Here is a 15,773-nt window from a genome sequence, read left to right on the forward strand (position 1 = left end):
ATGACTAAAAATTACGTAAAAAAAAAAGTTCCACCCATTAAAAATAGTTAGAACTTGTCTTTCTGAAGCTCCTTAAAAAACTCAAGTTTTAATTACGAGTCAAGTCGACGGTGAACCCACGAGTGACAGCCTGGGGAGGGTGAGAGAAAGTGAGAGAAGGTAGGAGAGAGAGAGAGAGATAAATTGAATTGAGGCTAAAAAGAGAAAGTAAGAAGAAAGGTAAAATTAAATGGGAAACTAAACAGAAAGCAAAGGAAAGTATCGATGGAAAGAAAGTTCCTTCTCGCTCTCTCTCTCTCTCTCTCTCTCTCTCTCTCTCTCTCTCTCTCTCTCTCTCTCTCTCTCTCTTTCTCTTTGTTTGTGTCTGTGTATCTGCCTCTATTTCTATGTGTGTGTGTGTGTCTTTCTCTCTCTCTCTCTCTCTCTCTCTCTTTCTCTCTCTCTCTCTCTCTCTGTGTATCTCTCCATTTCTCTCTTTGTCTCTCTCTTCCTCTCATAGTTTCTTCTGACCTACATTCTTGTTCTCTTCCTCTACATCCTCCTTTACCAATCTTCCCTCTTCCTTATCCCATTCTTCCAATTCGTCTCTTCCTCTTCTTCCTACTCCTCTTCCTCCTCCTCCTTCTCTTTCTATTCAACTTTCTCCTCTTCCTTCCCCACCTCCTTCTCCTCTTTCTACTCCTCGTACCCCTTTAATTTCTCCTCCTTCTTCTTCCTACTCTCCTTTCTCTTCCACTTTCTAATCCTCTTCTCAGTCTTCTTCTTTCTCTACCTCTTCTCTCACTTCTCCGCCTCCTACAAGGTACACGAGAGAGAGAGAGAGAATAAGGAACACCATTTTTCACCAATCACAATACCAGGTTGTCAATGCCGGGCTCTGATTGGCTACTTGGCTCATGGGCAAGTTCTGATTGGTTGGTTTGATTCCCCCTTCCCTTTGATCAACGAGCCAATAACATCTCTTTCATTTTTTGTACCTCCATTGACTGGTTGGTTTCCTCCCCAGACTGTTTCCCGAGACATGCTAGAGACTGTACTTGTCAACAGTGCGTAACAGAGACGTGACCGACCGCCCAAGCGACTAACGAGCCTATCAGTGCTGAAGAGGATAAAAGATTAAAAATACAGTGTTGCGGAATAAGGTGTAAATTCCCATAGACTTTTTGAAAAAATATAAAAACGGAAAAAACTGTCAAATTTGAGGCCTGGATCCGGCCCTAAAATTTGATCATTTATATTTTTTAAGATTTGGTTTCTCAAAAAAAGTCTATGGTTGTTTTACATATAATTCCGCAAAGCCGTACTTTTAATCAATAATTAACTAATATTTATCTCGATAAATGTATATTTCGCCAGATATTTCAGCATTTATTTTTTTCATAAAATAAAACGAAGTAAGACTGTTTATACACCTATGACATTTTTCTCTCGTTTTACCCATAACCAAGATATCGGGAGTTGAAAATCAGAAAACTACACAACTAGAAAACCTATTATTATATTTCTGGCCACCAACCGGATCTGGGGATTGTTCTTTTCAAATAACAGCTTAGTCGACAATTATAAGAAGAGGGACAGGGGAGGGTAGAAGAGAGGGAGGCAGAGGGGATAAAAGGGGAGAGGGAAAGGAAAGGTAAAGGGGAGGTGGATGTGAGAAAGTGAGAGAAGAGGGAAGGAGAGAGTAAAGGGAAGGTGGAGGTGGGAGAGAAGAGAGGGAGGAAAGAGGAAGAGTGGAGAGAGAGTGGAGCGAGAGGAGAGGTAGTGTCGAGGGAGATGAGAGGGAGATGGGGGAGAGGAGAGGGGGAGGGAAGAGGGAGAGGTTAGCGTGGCGCCAGACGGACTGGGCTGCTTGTCAGACGGAAGACGAAGGAAAATTAAGAACGATGGAGGAAAGAGGGAGGGGAAAATGACATGGAGATGGAGGGAGGGAAAACAAAGATGGAGTGACAAAGAAAGATAAGAAGAAAAACAACAACAACAACAACAACAACAACAACGACGATGACGACAACAAAATAGAAAATTAAAAGATGAAAGTAAAGAAGAATGATAAGAAAACAACAACAGCAAAACAAGAAGAAATGGAAGAAAGAGATGAAAGGAAAATTAAGAGTAACCGGAGGAGAAAGCACGTTGAGGAGGAGGAAAAAGTGGAAAATGAGAGAGAGAGAGAGAGAGAGAGAGAGAGAGAGAGAGACTACAGACAGAGGGGCAGACGAGAAACAACATGACAAGAGAATACACAGACACACAGACACACAGACAGATAGACACAGACAGACAGACAGACAATGGCAAACACTTAGGAAATTTACGAGTATTCAGTGAAATGACGATTTTCTGTTTTATGAGTCTAAGGGGAGGGAGAAGGGAAGGGAAGGAGGGACAGAAGAATGGAAGTTAGGGAGGGAGGGAAGGAGGTAGGGATGGAGGGAGGGAGGGAGAAAGGGAGAAAGGAAGGGGCGGAGGGAGAGAAGAAAGGAGGGAGAAAGGAAGAAAGGAAGGGAAGGAGGGAGAGAAGAAAGGAGGGAGAAAGGAAGAAAGGAAGGGAAGGAGGGAAAGGTGAAAGGGAAGGAGGGAAAGATGAAAGGAGGACGGGAGGAAGGGAGAAAGAGGAATGAGGGAGAGAGGAAGGGAGAGAGAAAGAGGAATGAGGGAGGGTTCTAATAGGTTTTCTTATATTCAACTCTCTATATCTCAGTTATGGGTAAAATGCACCAAAAATCTCATACCTAAAAATCGTTTTGTTTTTATCTAAACTTATCATTAGCGTCAAAACCAAACCAATATCAAATTATGTCCCGTACTCTATATTAACCATTATTTAACCCGAAAACACACATACAAAAAAATAAAATTAAAAAATTGAGAAAAGAAACATATTCACACACAATTATTACACAGAACAAATACATCAATTTAAGAGACGCGAAAAGTAATGAAAACAAAAAAATTGGGGAGGATTTTACGAGTCATGAATTTATAAAGTTTAAAGTTGGTATCCTGAATCTCTCTCTCTCTCTCTCTCTCTCTCTCTCTCTCTCCTTTTCTTCCTCTTTCTTTCTCTCACTTTCCCATGGGCAGCGATGGGAAAGAGGCGGTAATGGGAAACAAGTGGGCGGTGATGGGAAGTAGGTGTGCGGCGGTGATGGGAACTAAGTGGGCGGCGGTGATGGGAACTAAGTGGGCGGGGGTGATGGGAACTAAGTGGGTGGGGGTGATGGGAACTAAGTGGGCGGTGGTGATGGGAACTGAGTGGGCGGTGGTTATGGGAACTAAGTGGGTGGGGGTGATGGGAACTAAACGAGCGGGGCTGATGGGAACTAAACGAGCGGGGGTGATGGGAACTAAGTGGGCGGGGGTGATGGGAACTAAGTGGGCGTGAGAGGAACATACTGCTCGAGGTATAATAGTGGCTTGGACGCACCTCTTACCCTTCCCTTAGTGGCGTTCCGCTGGGTGGTTTATGGCGCACTGGTAACTATTATGGTTATGGTGGTGCCACTACGTTCGGCTCTGGCACTACATCATGGTCCTGGCACTGCATCATGGTCCTGGCACTGCATCACGGTTCTGGCACTGCATCATGGTCCTGACACTGCATCATGGTCCTGGCACTGCATCATGGTCCTGGCACTGCATCATGGTCCTGGTACTGCATCATGGTCCTGACACTGCATCATGGCCCTGGCACTACATCATGGTCCTGGCACTGCATCATGGTCCTGGCACTGCATCACAGTTCTGGCACTGCATCATGGTCCTGACGCACATGTGGTCCTGGCACTGCATCATAGTCCTGGCACTGCATCACCGGTCCTGACACTGCATCACGGTTCGGCACTGCATCATGGCCTGGTACTGCATCATGGTCCTGACACTGCATCATGGCCCTGGCACTACATCATGGTCCTGGCACTGCATCACGGTTCTGGCACTGCATCATGGTCCTGGCACTGCATCATGGCCTTGGTACTGCATCATGGTCCTGACACTGCATCATGGCCCTGGTACTGCATCATGGTCCTGACACTGCATCATGGCCCTGGCACTACATCATGGTCCTGGCACTGCATCATGGTCCTGGCACTGCATCATGGCCCTGGCACTGCATCATGGCCCTGTCACTGCATCGCCATTCCTGGCACTGCATCATGGTCCTGGCACTGCATCATAGTCCTGGTACTTTCATCATGGTCCTGACACTGCATCATGGCTGGCACTATCCCATAGTCCTAGCACTGCATCACAGTTCTGGCACTGCATCATGGTCTGACACTGCATCCACAGTCCCTGATGACACTGCATCACAGTTTCTGGCACTGCACATCACAGGTCCTGACACTGCATCATGGTCCTGGCACTGCATCATGGTCCTAGCACTGCATCATGGCCTAGTGCTGCATCATGGTCCTGACACTGCATCATGGCCCCTGGCACTACATCATGGTCCTGGCACTGCATCATGGTCCCAGCACGCCATCATGGCCCTAATTGCACATCATGGTCCCTGACACTGCATCCATGGCCCTGTGGCTCCTGCATCATAGTCCTGGCACTGCATCATGGCCCTGGCACTGCATCATGGTCCTGACACTGCATCATGGCCCTGGCACTGCATCATGGTCCCTGGCACTGCATCATGGCCTTGGTACTGCATCCATGGTCTGACACTGCATCATAGCCTGGTACTGCATCATGGTCCTGACACTGCATCATGGCCCTGGCACTACATCATGGTCCTGGCACTGCATCATGGTCCTGGCACTGCATCATGGCCCTGGTACTGCATCATGGTCCTGACACTGCATCATGGCCCTGGCACTGCATCATGGTCCTGGCACTGCATCATGGCCCTGGCACTGCATCATGGTCCTGACACTGCATCATGGCCCTGGCACTGCATCATGGTCCTGGCACTGCATCATGGCCTTGGTACTGCATAATGGTCCTGGCACTCCATCATGGCTCTGGCACTGCATCATGGCCCTGGCACTGCATCATGGCCTTGCCCCACATAGGAGTGACAGTGAATTTTGATCTTGCCTATAAAATTCCAGGCCACCATTAACATATTTTCTCGTACGTCGGAAAAACTATACAGCGTACACGTCTTAGGATTTTCCGTAAAATTTCATGTTGGTGCTTTTAGAGAGAGAGAGAGAGAGAGAGAGAGAGAGAGAGAGAGAGAGAGAGAGAGTCTGCAAGGACGGGCCAGCCAATATCATGTGTACAAACTTCCGTCCTTGTGAACTGCTCTTCCTCAACAAGCTAAACAACCATCACGCTTGTTACACCTTAAGCTTCGCTCCCTTGCCGGTGTTTGGCCCTATATAATGAGAACGGGCTGGTTTACCCGAGACCTGAGTCTACATTGGAGCTCTGAGGTAAAAAGTCGCCTTTGAGCTCTGAGGGAGGGAGGATCGACTAGATATTGGCTCTCCAGACTCAAAAAAACCAAGATATGAGTAAGCACTGCTGGTAATCGGAGTTTGACGATGACCCAATCAGGTCGTTGCCACGACTCAACGCTAGTAAAGAGTTTGCTTGGCTGACAACAGACAGACATTCAGGTCGTGCTGGAGGTGACCCCGAATGGTGTAACCGAGATTAAGAAGACCAGTTAAATCCATCATAATAAAATCCCCAATGTTACGGCCGTAATGACCACTGTAGTCGACGGCCAGTAAAAACTAAAGAAGTTTCTACCAGGGTGTCGCATCACTGGTGTGTTGTGGACCTGAGCAGCCAACTGAGTACTAAAACGTTATTTTCTAGTCTGGTATCACTCTCATTATGTCGGGCCTTACTCCTATGTGGTGTTGTGTTTAATGTTGAGTTTTGGCCCCAGTTCTATATCGGGTGTTGTACTGTTAGTTATATTTACCGAGTTAACATGTTAAGTTCGTAACCATTCTTGGGTCACGGTTTGTTAGTCTATAAATCATTGTTTAAGTTAATAATAATTACTTTTATGTTTTTCTTCTTTCTTGAGTCGCCTTCTCGGTGTTATGATAACTTACTCTGGTGCTGCCATGATAATCTCACCTAACCTGAATCGGCAGCCAACTAAATTGGTTGGTTTACTCTTTACTTCACAAGTCTAACGCTCAACTGAAAGCATTTTCGGAATAAGTCAGCAGAACTTGTTTGGTTTAATATACTTTGTTGGGGTATTTGGTATTATTTTTAATGAAATCAATCCCTTGACGATTCTGGCTTCAAAATAACTTCACAAATGACTCCAGGCCGTAACGCTTTACACGAGAAACACAAACTCTAAAACCTTGACACACAATAAACTACAAATTCTGAAAAACCTTGCAGGAAAAAAACCTATTCATAAAAGCTTGCATAAAAAAATTCCAAATGTTAAAAACCTTACCTAAAAAAGCCAGAAAAATTAAAAACCTCCAATCATAGGAAAAAATGGCATCTAAAATTGCATAAAAAAATAATATCCTCATCTTGTTGCGAAAAAAACTACAAAATCTTTATGTAAAAAAGAACAAAAACATAACCCTAAAAATTCTTTAAAAAAAACTATACATGAACAAAAACCTTACAGAAAAAAACCTAAAATTCATAAAAGCCTCAACACCAAAGACGAAAAAAACCCAACATTCTAAAATCCTACAAAAGGACCCCTGAGGAAAATACCCCAACCCCAGGACCCCAGAGGAAAATACCCCAAACCCCAGGACCCCAGAGGAAAATACCCCAAACCCCACGACCCGAGGAAAATACCCCAAACCCCAGGACCCCAGAGGAAAATACCCCAAACCCCAGAACAGGAAAAATACAAAACTGACCAGGAAAATACCCCCAAACCCCGACCCAGAGGAAAATACCCACAACCCAGGACCCGAGAAAATACCCCCAAACCCCAGGACTAGAGTAAAAATACTAACCCCAGGATCCCAGAGGAAAATACCCCAAACCCCAGGACCCCAGAAAATACCCCAAACCCCAGGACCCCTGAGGAAAATACCCCAACCCCAGGACCCCAGAGGAAAATACCCCAAACCCCAGGACCCCAGAGGAAAATACCCCAAACCCCACGACCCGAGGAAAATACCCCAAACCCCAGGACCCCAGAGGAAAATACCCCAAACCCCAGGAACCCAGAGGAAAATACCCCAAACCCCACGACCCGAGGAAAATACCCCAAACCCCAGGACCCCAGAGGAAAATACCCCAAAACCCAGGACCCCAGAGGAAGAAAATACCCCCAAACCCCAGGCCCAGGAAAATACACAAACCCAGGACCTCAGAGAAAATACCCCAAACCCCAGGACCCCAGAGGGAAAAGCCTTTAAACCCAGTTTAAGAGGAAAAATACTTCCCCCCCAAACCCCAGGACCCCAGAGGAAAATACCCCGAACCCCAGGACCCCAGAGGAAAATACCCCAAGCCTTTAGGGACTGAGAAAAATACCCCCCAAACCCGGGACCCCAGAGCAAAATACCCCAAACCCAGGACCCCAGAGGAAAATACCCCAAACCCCAGGAACCCAGAGGAAAATACCCCAAACCCCACGACCCGAGGAAAATACCCCAAACCCCAGGACCCCAGAGGAAAATACCCCAAACCCCAGGACCCCAGAGGAAAATACCCCAAACCCCAGGACCCTAGAGGAAGTAAACACGGGAATAATACACCAATAATTCGAGTCTTTCACCTGTCCATGTTTTAGTACGAACAGGTAAAGAGCCATTCTGGAATAAGGTCTCTTGTACGATGACCCCATAACCGTCAAGGACCACTGTGATGCCTCCTTCTGTAGGATCTATGGGTACAGGAGGAGGAGGAGGTAGTGTGGTGGAGAGGGGGAGGACGAACGAGGGGGGGGGGGAGAATAATAAAGGGTGGAAGGGAAGGAGGACACGGTGATGGTGAAGGAAAGAGCGAGTAAAGGGGAGGAGAGATGGGAAGGAGCAGGAGTGAGGGGGAATAGTGAGGAGAAGGAGGAATTGGGGGGGGGGATAAGAAGGAGGAAAGATGGTGAAGAAGGAGGAGGAGGGATTTTAGGGTTAATAAGAGGAGGTGTTAAGTTGGGTGTGTGTGTGTGTGAATGCTAATAGTTCTCCTGGATATTGTCTAGGTTAAGCGAGATATCAGAATCACCACCAACATTACCACCACTACAACCATCACCACCACAAGAACTACCACCACTACCAGCACCACTACAACAACTACTACCCCCACCATTACAACAACTACCACCACCAACACCACCACCACCACTACAACTACAACCATCTCCGCCACTACAACAACTACAACCACCACTACCACCACTACAACAACTACCACCATCAGGGCCACCACGAGCCTCAGGAAAAAAACCGAGAGATCAATCAGATTATGGCGTCACTGTAATGTTGTTACTGGAGTCTAGAGGCGCAGTAAAGGCTCCCCGTCTCCCCGCCCATGTTACTTTAAAGATGGCTTGCTAGTTTAAGAGGTAGAGGTAGGGGGGAGGGGTGAGGGAGTAGGGTGAGGGAGGGAGTAGGGAGTGAGAGAGGTGGCGAGAGAAAGGTAAGAAGTAAGGGAGAGGGTAAGGGAGAGTTTAGAGGCAAGGGGTGAGGGAGAGGTAAGAGGTAGGGGGTGAGGGAGAGGTTAGAGGTAGGTAGCGGTTAGAGGTTGGGGTGAGGGAGAGGTAAGAGGTAGGGGGTGAGGGAGAGGTAAGATGTAGGGGTGAGGGAGAGGTTAGAGGTAGGGGGGGTGAGGGAGAGGTAGGGGGTGAGGGAGAGGTAAGAGGTAGGGGTGAGGGAGAGGTTAGAGGTAAGGGGTGAGGGACCTGATTAAGAGAGAGGGAAGGGAGACGTTTAAGGGAAAGGTGGGAGGTGTGGGGGGGGGGGTTAGGGGACTAAGGGAGAACATGTGGCACCTATTGGCACCTCAAGAAGAACATATCAAGAACAAGGAGAACAGAACAGCGAGAATATGTGGCACCTGTTGGCACCTCAAGAAGAACACATCAAGAACAAGGAGAACAGGTCAGCGAGAATATGTGGCACCTGTTGCCACCTCAAGAAGAACATATCAAGAACAAGGAGAACAGAACAGCGAGAATATGTGGCACCTGTTGCCACCTCAAGAAGAACATATCAAGAACAAGGAGAACAGGTCAGCGAGAATATGTGGCACCTGTTGGCACCTCAAGAAGAACATATCAAGAACAAGGAGAACAGAACAGCAAGAATATGTGGCACCTGTTGGCACCTCAAGAAGAACATATCAAGAACAAGGAGAACAGAACAGCGAGAATATGTGGCACCTGTTGCCACCTCAAGAAGAACATATCAAGAACAAGGAGAACAGAACAGCGAGAATATGTGGCACCTGTTGCCACCTCAAGAAGAACATATCAAGAACAAGGAGAACAGAACAGCGAGAATATGTGGCACCTGTTGCCACCTCAAGAAGAACATATCAAGAACAGGGGGAACAGAACAGCAAGAATATGTGGCACCTGTTGCCACCTCAAGAAGAACATATCAAGAACAAGGAGAACAGAACAGCAAGAATATGTGGCACCTGTTGCCACCTCAAGAAGAACATATCAAGAACAAGGAGAACAGAACAGCGAGAATATGTGGCACCTGTTGCCACCTCAAGAAGAACATATCAAGAACAAGGAGAACAGAACAGCGAGAATATGTGGCACCTGTTGCCACCTCAAGAAGAACATATCAAGAACAGGGGGAACAGAACAGCAAGAATATGTGGCACCTGTTGGCGAACCTTCAAGAGTAGAACATAAACTGAGGTACAAACGACTCCGCCTCACGCCCTCGCCTGCGCCTCCTTCCCGCCCTAATCCCTGAGCCCCACACGTCTTGCCGGGTACTGTGCAGACAAGAGCCTTCTGCTGCGTGTGCTGGTGGCTCCCTACACGTCAGGATGGTCTTCTGTGTGACGTTAACAGTCCTAAACACGTCAGGGATCTCTTCGTCAGGTAAATATGGCCCTTAAATACGTCAGGGACCTCTTCGTCAGGTAAATATGGCCCTTAAATACGTCAGGGACCTCTTTGTATGGTTAATATGGCCCTTAAATACGTCAGGGACCTCTTTGTAAGGATAATATGGCCCTTAATTACGGCAAGGACCTCTTTGTAAGATTAATATGGCCCTTAAATACGCCAAGGACCTCTTTGTTACGTTAATGGGGGCTTTAAGGACCCTGTTAAAGTCACGTGGAGGACCCTGACGTGTTTACACAAGTTAGGGTCAGTGTTCGTAAACTATGCCGTAACACATGTAAACAATAACAATATGGACGAAAACAATGACGCAACGCAAGTAATCAGTGACATCATAGACGCAGATAGTGACGTCAAACAACAAAAACTTAAAGCTCAGACAATGACGCAACGCAACCAGGACGTAAACATAGCCGCCAGGGATGCAGACAATCACATGGGAGAAGCAGACAGTAACAAACAAGCCTGCAGACAACGAAGCGTAAATCAGGGGAGGGGGAGGAAGGATGATAAAGAGGAGGGAGGAGAGAGAGAGGGAGGGTGAATATATCTTCACCTGCAGCGTGTAATTAAAAAGAAGAAATGTATGATTTATGGGCGAGCTGTGAGGAGCTTATGATGGCCCTCTGTCTCTATTATTGTTCTCTCTCTCTCTCTCTCTCTCTCTCTCTCTCTCTCTCTCTCTTGTTGTCGTTGAAAAGTTTATATTGGTCTCTATTATTACTCTCTCTCTCTCTCTCTCTCTCTTATTGTCTTTGAAAAAGTTTATATTATTATTATCATCATCAGTCATTAAGTGAAATCATAATTATCGCCCAACTCTCAACACAATTAAAGAATTTATCACTATTTTCTCGTATCGTATTAAGTCAGAAAAATAACACGTATCATAAAAAAAACCTAAAGGTACAATAAAAATAAAATCACGTAAAACTTCCCGAGTCTCTGATTCCGGTGTTCTGACGGAGCCCAAAGAATTATCGTAACGACATCATTGCCAATCAGAAGTTCTACCAACAACATGATAATCCAATTCCCTAACTTGCTGGTGCCTATAAGGGACGTGGTAACACTGTCTTTCTCAGCTTGGTATCTCCTTAATGATGGTCTTTGTCTCTCTGTCTGTCTGTTTGTCTGTCTGTCTCTCTGATTTCTGTCTTTGAGATAATGAAATATGTGAAATGACAATACTTAATACATCTAATACACATAACACCTGGTTTACCTGACACACCTGATCAATACACACGACACACCTGATCAATACACACGACACACCTGATCAATACACACGACACACCTGATCAATACACACGACACACCTGATCAATACACACGACACACCTGCCCAACGAGATATAAGTAAATACATTCATAATTATATTCTATACCATAAATTTTACGTTAATTTTTATCACCTGTTTCACTATACAGGAGATTTATATACCCATTCACTCTCTACCATGGCATGTACTGTATACTCGTAACTATATAAGGGTATAAGTATACAAGTGTATAAGTGTATAACTATATAAATTCATAACTATATAAGTATGTGTATAATTATATAACACTATACAGTATATTAGTCACACTTGGGCCATAATAAATTTCCTCTTCACCCCAAGATCTTCTTCTCCTCCTTCACTCCTCCTCCGACCTCCTTCCGTCTTTCCGTCCGTCCGTCACCAATTAATCTAATCACTCCTTCCTGGTGACGAATATCCGGGTCGAGTCCACTGGCAGTACACCAGCAGACTCATTAAGGTCGGAACGTTCAGACCAAGGACATCCGACGCTCGCCCCTATCGCAGTGTGTGGCTTAGCACTACGTACCCCCCTTGACTAATGATCTCTGAAATTGATTGCTTAAAAAGAAAGGAGATTGATAAAGGACGTTGTTGAGGAAGTTTGTCAAGAGAGTCCTTCAGTCTTGTCCTGATGGAGGAAAATGGTATCCTGCACAATATCCTACGGCAGAGGATGACACGTGACGCAACTACGCCATCCTATTTTTCCCCTTTTAATAGAGGAAACATGACGTCACCAATGTGTATGTGGGGTTGATACATGACGTCACCAATGTGTACAACGTCACTAAATTCTATGACGTTACAGGTCAGCTTACTAAACACCATACTCTTACTTTTGACCCAAACATGACCTCCTCCCTCCACAACTTGACCACCACATTCCCCCTCCAACCTCCACCTCCCATAAGCATTCCTCCCAGCATAACCAACTTCTTCACCCTCTTCTAACCTCCCCTCCCACCTCCTCTAACCTTCCACCAACCTCCCCTCCCTCCCATAAACTTTCCTACCAACATAACCTCCTTCTCCTCCCTCCTCTAACCTCCCCTCCCCCCACCTCCTCAAACCTTCTTCCCAACCTCCCTCCCCCCTCCTCTAACCTCCCCTCCCCCCACCTCCTCTAACCTTCTTCCCAACCTCCTCTAACCTCCTCTCCTTCCCCCTCCCCCACCTCCGGACCTCTAATAGCTGACCCCCAGACTCCAGCACCGTATATCAACTCATGTCTCAAGTGCTGTGACACCCTGTAATCTCTCTGGCCCCCCCACCAGTGCTGACTTACTAACAGATGTTCCTCGTAAATTTCAGAGAAGTGTCCTGCTTGCTTGATTCACACACCTTACCTGCTAGAAATTTTTACCTGGGTCTTTTATGAACTAGGAGGACTCGTATTCTTAAACTAGTATTATTGACTTTCACTAGTATTATTGACTTTCACTAGTATTATTGATTTTCACTAGTATTATTCACTACAACTTGTATCGTTAATTATAACAACTACTATTAACTATGCGTCTTCTATAGAACAATTACCTGTAAACTACAAACACTAACTACAACAAGACTATTAACTAATTTGTAACCATTAACTGCAAATAAATAATACTGTAACCTGTAACCTATGCTATTAACAAACACAAGACCAATTAAGATGAATTTTAGGGGTATGAATTATGAAACAAAAACACTATTGGTATTTTTTATGTATACCAGAATAAAATAAACAAAAAACAAACAAAATTACCTGTAAAGTACTAATTAAGGTGAAGTTATAACCTGTAAAGTACTAATTAAGGTGAAGTTATAACCTGTAAAGTACTAATTAAGGTGAACTTATAACCTGTAAAGTACTAATTAAGGTAAAGTTATAACCTGTAAAGTACTAATTAAGGTGAAGTTATAACCTGTAAAGTACTAATTAAGGTGAAGTTATAACCTGTAAAGTACTAATTAAGGTGGAAGTTATAACCTGTAAAGTACCAATTAAGGTGAAGTTTGCTCCCTCTCAGCCCATATTTAACTCACAGACCAACATGATGCCATAACTCTGGTAAATAACAATAAAAGGAGCTGATTATCGAACTTAACCAAGATATTAATGATGTGAAACAGTACACTAAGTTTCATTAAAATAGGTGAAGTTTCCCTCAAGTTATCGCATGGACAGTATACTTCGCTCATCGAGACAGACAGGCAGACGAGAGTACTACCACATGATCCTTCCATATTCTCCGTTTTCTATGATGGGAGCGTAAGGAAGAGAAGATGGTCTATGAGGATAATAATTGAAGTTACTTATAAATTTCACGCTTATTGGCCAAATTAATCATTCATTTATATAATTTCCTGTTGACATATTTACATCGTATTTACTTGGCTCTCTGGCTTTTATTTATTTATTTCCTCATTTAAAATTAAGTTAACTTTTTGCAGCACTTTATTTTTTTTACTTCTGAGACACTCATGAGTTCTGTTTATGTATTAACTTACTTAAAACCCACTTATTACAACTTAAGTAATAATAAAAATAAAAATAAATGCACAATTTTAATTTCGCATTGTCTGACATCTTCCATAACCCAAATAGTTATACTTTTAATTTCGCCTCATCCAAGATACTTCATCATCCAAAAATTCACAGCGTTTTAATATCGCATTGTTTAAGATACTCACTACACCAACAAAAAAATATTCACAGTTTGTAAATATTGCGCTGGTAAGGGAACTCCAATGCAAAAATTCACAGCAATTTATTTTCGCTTTCCTTAAGTTATTCCCTCAAAAAAAATCACAGCTTTTTAAACTCGCGTTGTTTAAGATTTTTCACCAAAGAACAAAAATTCACAGCGTTTTAATTTCACGATGAATTAGATGCTCCATCAACCATAAAACAATCACAGGGTTTTAATTTCGCGTTGTTCTGGATACTAGAGCCTTCTAATAAAACAAACCTCACATCATTAATATCTGTCGACGTCATTAATTTTTTAATGTTTTATTCTTTTTACGAAATTCGGAAATGTCAACTCAGCAGCAGAAACCAAGAGGGAATTAGACCGTGAAATATTGTGTTGTGTTGTGTTGTGTGTGTGTGTGTGTGTGTGTGTGTGTGTGTGTGTGTGTGTGTGTGTATTGTGTGAGTGTGTCTTGCTATGTGTTGTGTGAGTTACGTTGTGTGAGTTGTATATGTTGTGCTGTGTTGTGTTGTGTTGTGTGTGTGTGTGTGTGTGTGTGTGTGTGTGTGTGTGTGTGTGTGTGTGTGTGTTTAATTATGTATAAGGCCGGTATTATTATTATTATTATCGAACTTATTATAAACAGAACAAAATCCTGGACAAAAACAAAACCTCAAGACAACAGGGTGACAAAATCCTGAGCAACCTGAACAAAACATTGGACAAAACCTGGACAAAAACAAAACCTTAAAGACAAAAGGTGACATAATCCTGAAGAATACGTAAACAAAACATTGGACAAAACCTGGACAAAACCCGGACAAAACCCAAACCTTGAAGACAATAAGGTGATGGGGGCGGGAGAAACAATTAAAAGAGATGATGGGTCAGCTGGCAGCTTACTGGACAAAAGTGGGCCCGGACAATTTACTGTATATTGAAGTTGTAATCCAGGAAGGTTTTTTTCGGGGGGGGGGGGGCCTTCGTTTAGCTGTTAAGACTGTGTGGGGGGGAAGATTTTTACCGAGAGAGTACACACACACACACACACACACACACCACTCCTCAATGCACTAACACAAATACCCAACCACATCACTTCCTCAATACAAACACACAACACAACATAACACAAACAAACAAACAGCAACATACAAACACCGATACAGACGAGGCAGCACCAAAATTCAGGAGAAAATTCAAGCGGTTTTTTTTTCTCGCTAAACTCAAGTTTTTTCTCCAACACAATTAATTCGAAATTTAGCAACGACGGGACGAGATTGGATCAGTGGAAAACACACAGACAGACACAAACAGGCACAGACACAAACACAGACACACACACATCGGAAAATTAGAGTCCACTTATATTTAACGTTGGTGAAATAAATCTTTTTAGAAGAGTTTCGCCTTAAATTCAAGTTTTCTGTTAATATTTTTACCTGCCTCCCGTTTTTTTATATGATGGGTTTTAATGTCAGTGTATAAGGGGGTATATATGTACTGTATGTATAACCAAACTTAACCTAACCTAAGCCCAACTAACTTAACCTAGGTCTGATTAGGAGCCCATTAAACAACTAGGCAAAATGACCTAACTTAACGTAATTCAATCTAGCCTAACACAACCTAAGTTAGCTGGGTCAAGTTAGTTTAAGTTAGGTTGAGTTAGGTTAGGCTAGGCTAGGCTAGGCTAGGCTAGGCTAGGTTAGGTTAGGTTAGGTTAGGTTAGGTTAGGTTATTTCATGAGCTGGGGCAAATGACTACCAAAGGTTTATGAACTGGTGCAAC

The 15,773-nt window shown here is 44.1% G+C and overlaps 1 protein-coding gene across 1 annotated transcript; it reads left to right on the plus strand.

Moving 5' to 3' along the window:
* Positions 1–4,565: 4,565 nt before the first annotated feature.
* Positions 4,566–7,428, plus strand: LOC121865306 (pollen-specific leucine-rich repeat extensin-like protein 1). The gene is made up of 2 exons (XM_042364646.1): positions 4,566–4,651; positions 6,672–7,428. The coding sequence occupies exons 1-2, from the start codon at positions 4,566–4,568 to the stop codon at positions 7,426–7,428; spliced, it is 843 nt and encodes a 280-aa protein (XP_042220580.1).
* Positions 7,429–15,773: the final 8,345 nt, after the last annotated feature.

Source organism: Homarus americanus, unplaced genomic scaffold (assembly GCF_018991925.1).
Source record: "Homarus americanus isolate GMGI-L3 unplaced genomic scaffold, GMGI_Hamer_2.0 scaffold46287, whole genome shotgun sequence".
NCBI classification, from domain to species: domain Eukaryota; kingdom Metazoa; phylum Arthropoda; class Malacostraca; order Decapoda; family Nephropidae; genus Homarus; species Homarus americanus.

Coding starts and splice junctions, on each gene's coding strand:
- LOC121865306 (XM_042364646.1), top strand. CDS start 4,566: ATGGCCCTGGCACTGCATCATGGTCCTGACACTGCATCATGGCCCTGG. Junction 4,652..6,671: donor GGCACTGCATCATGGCCTTG/GTACTGCATCCA, acceptor CCCCAACCCCAG/GACCCCAGAGGAAAATACCC.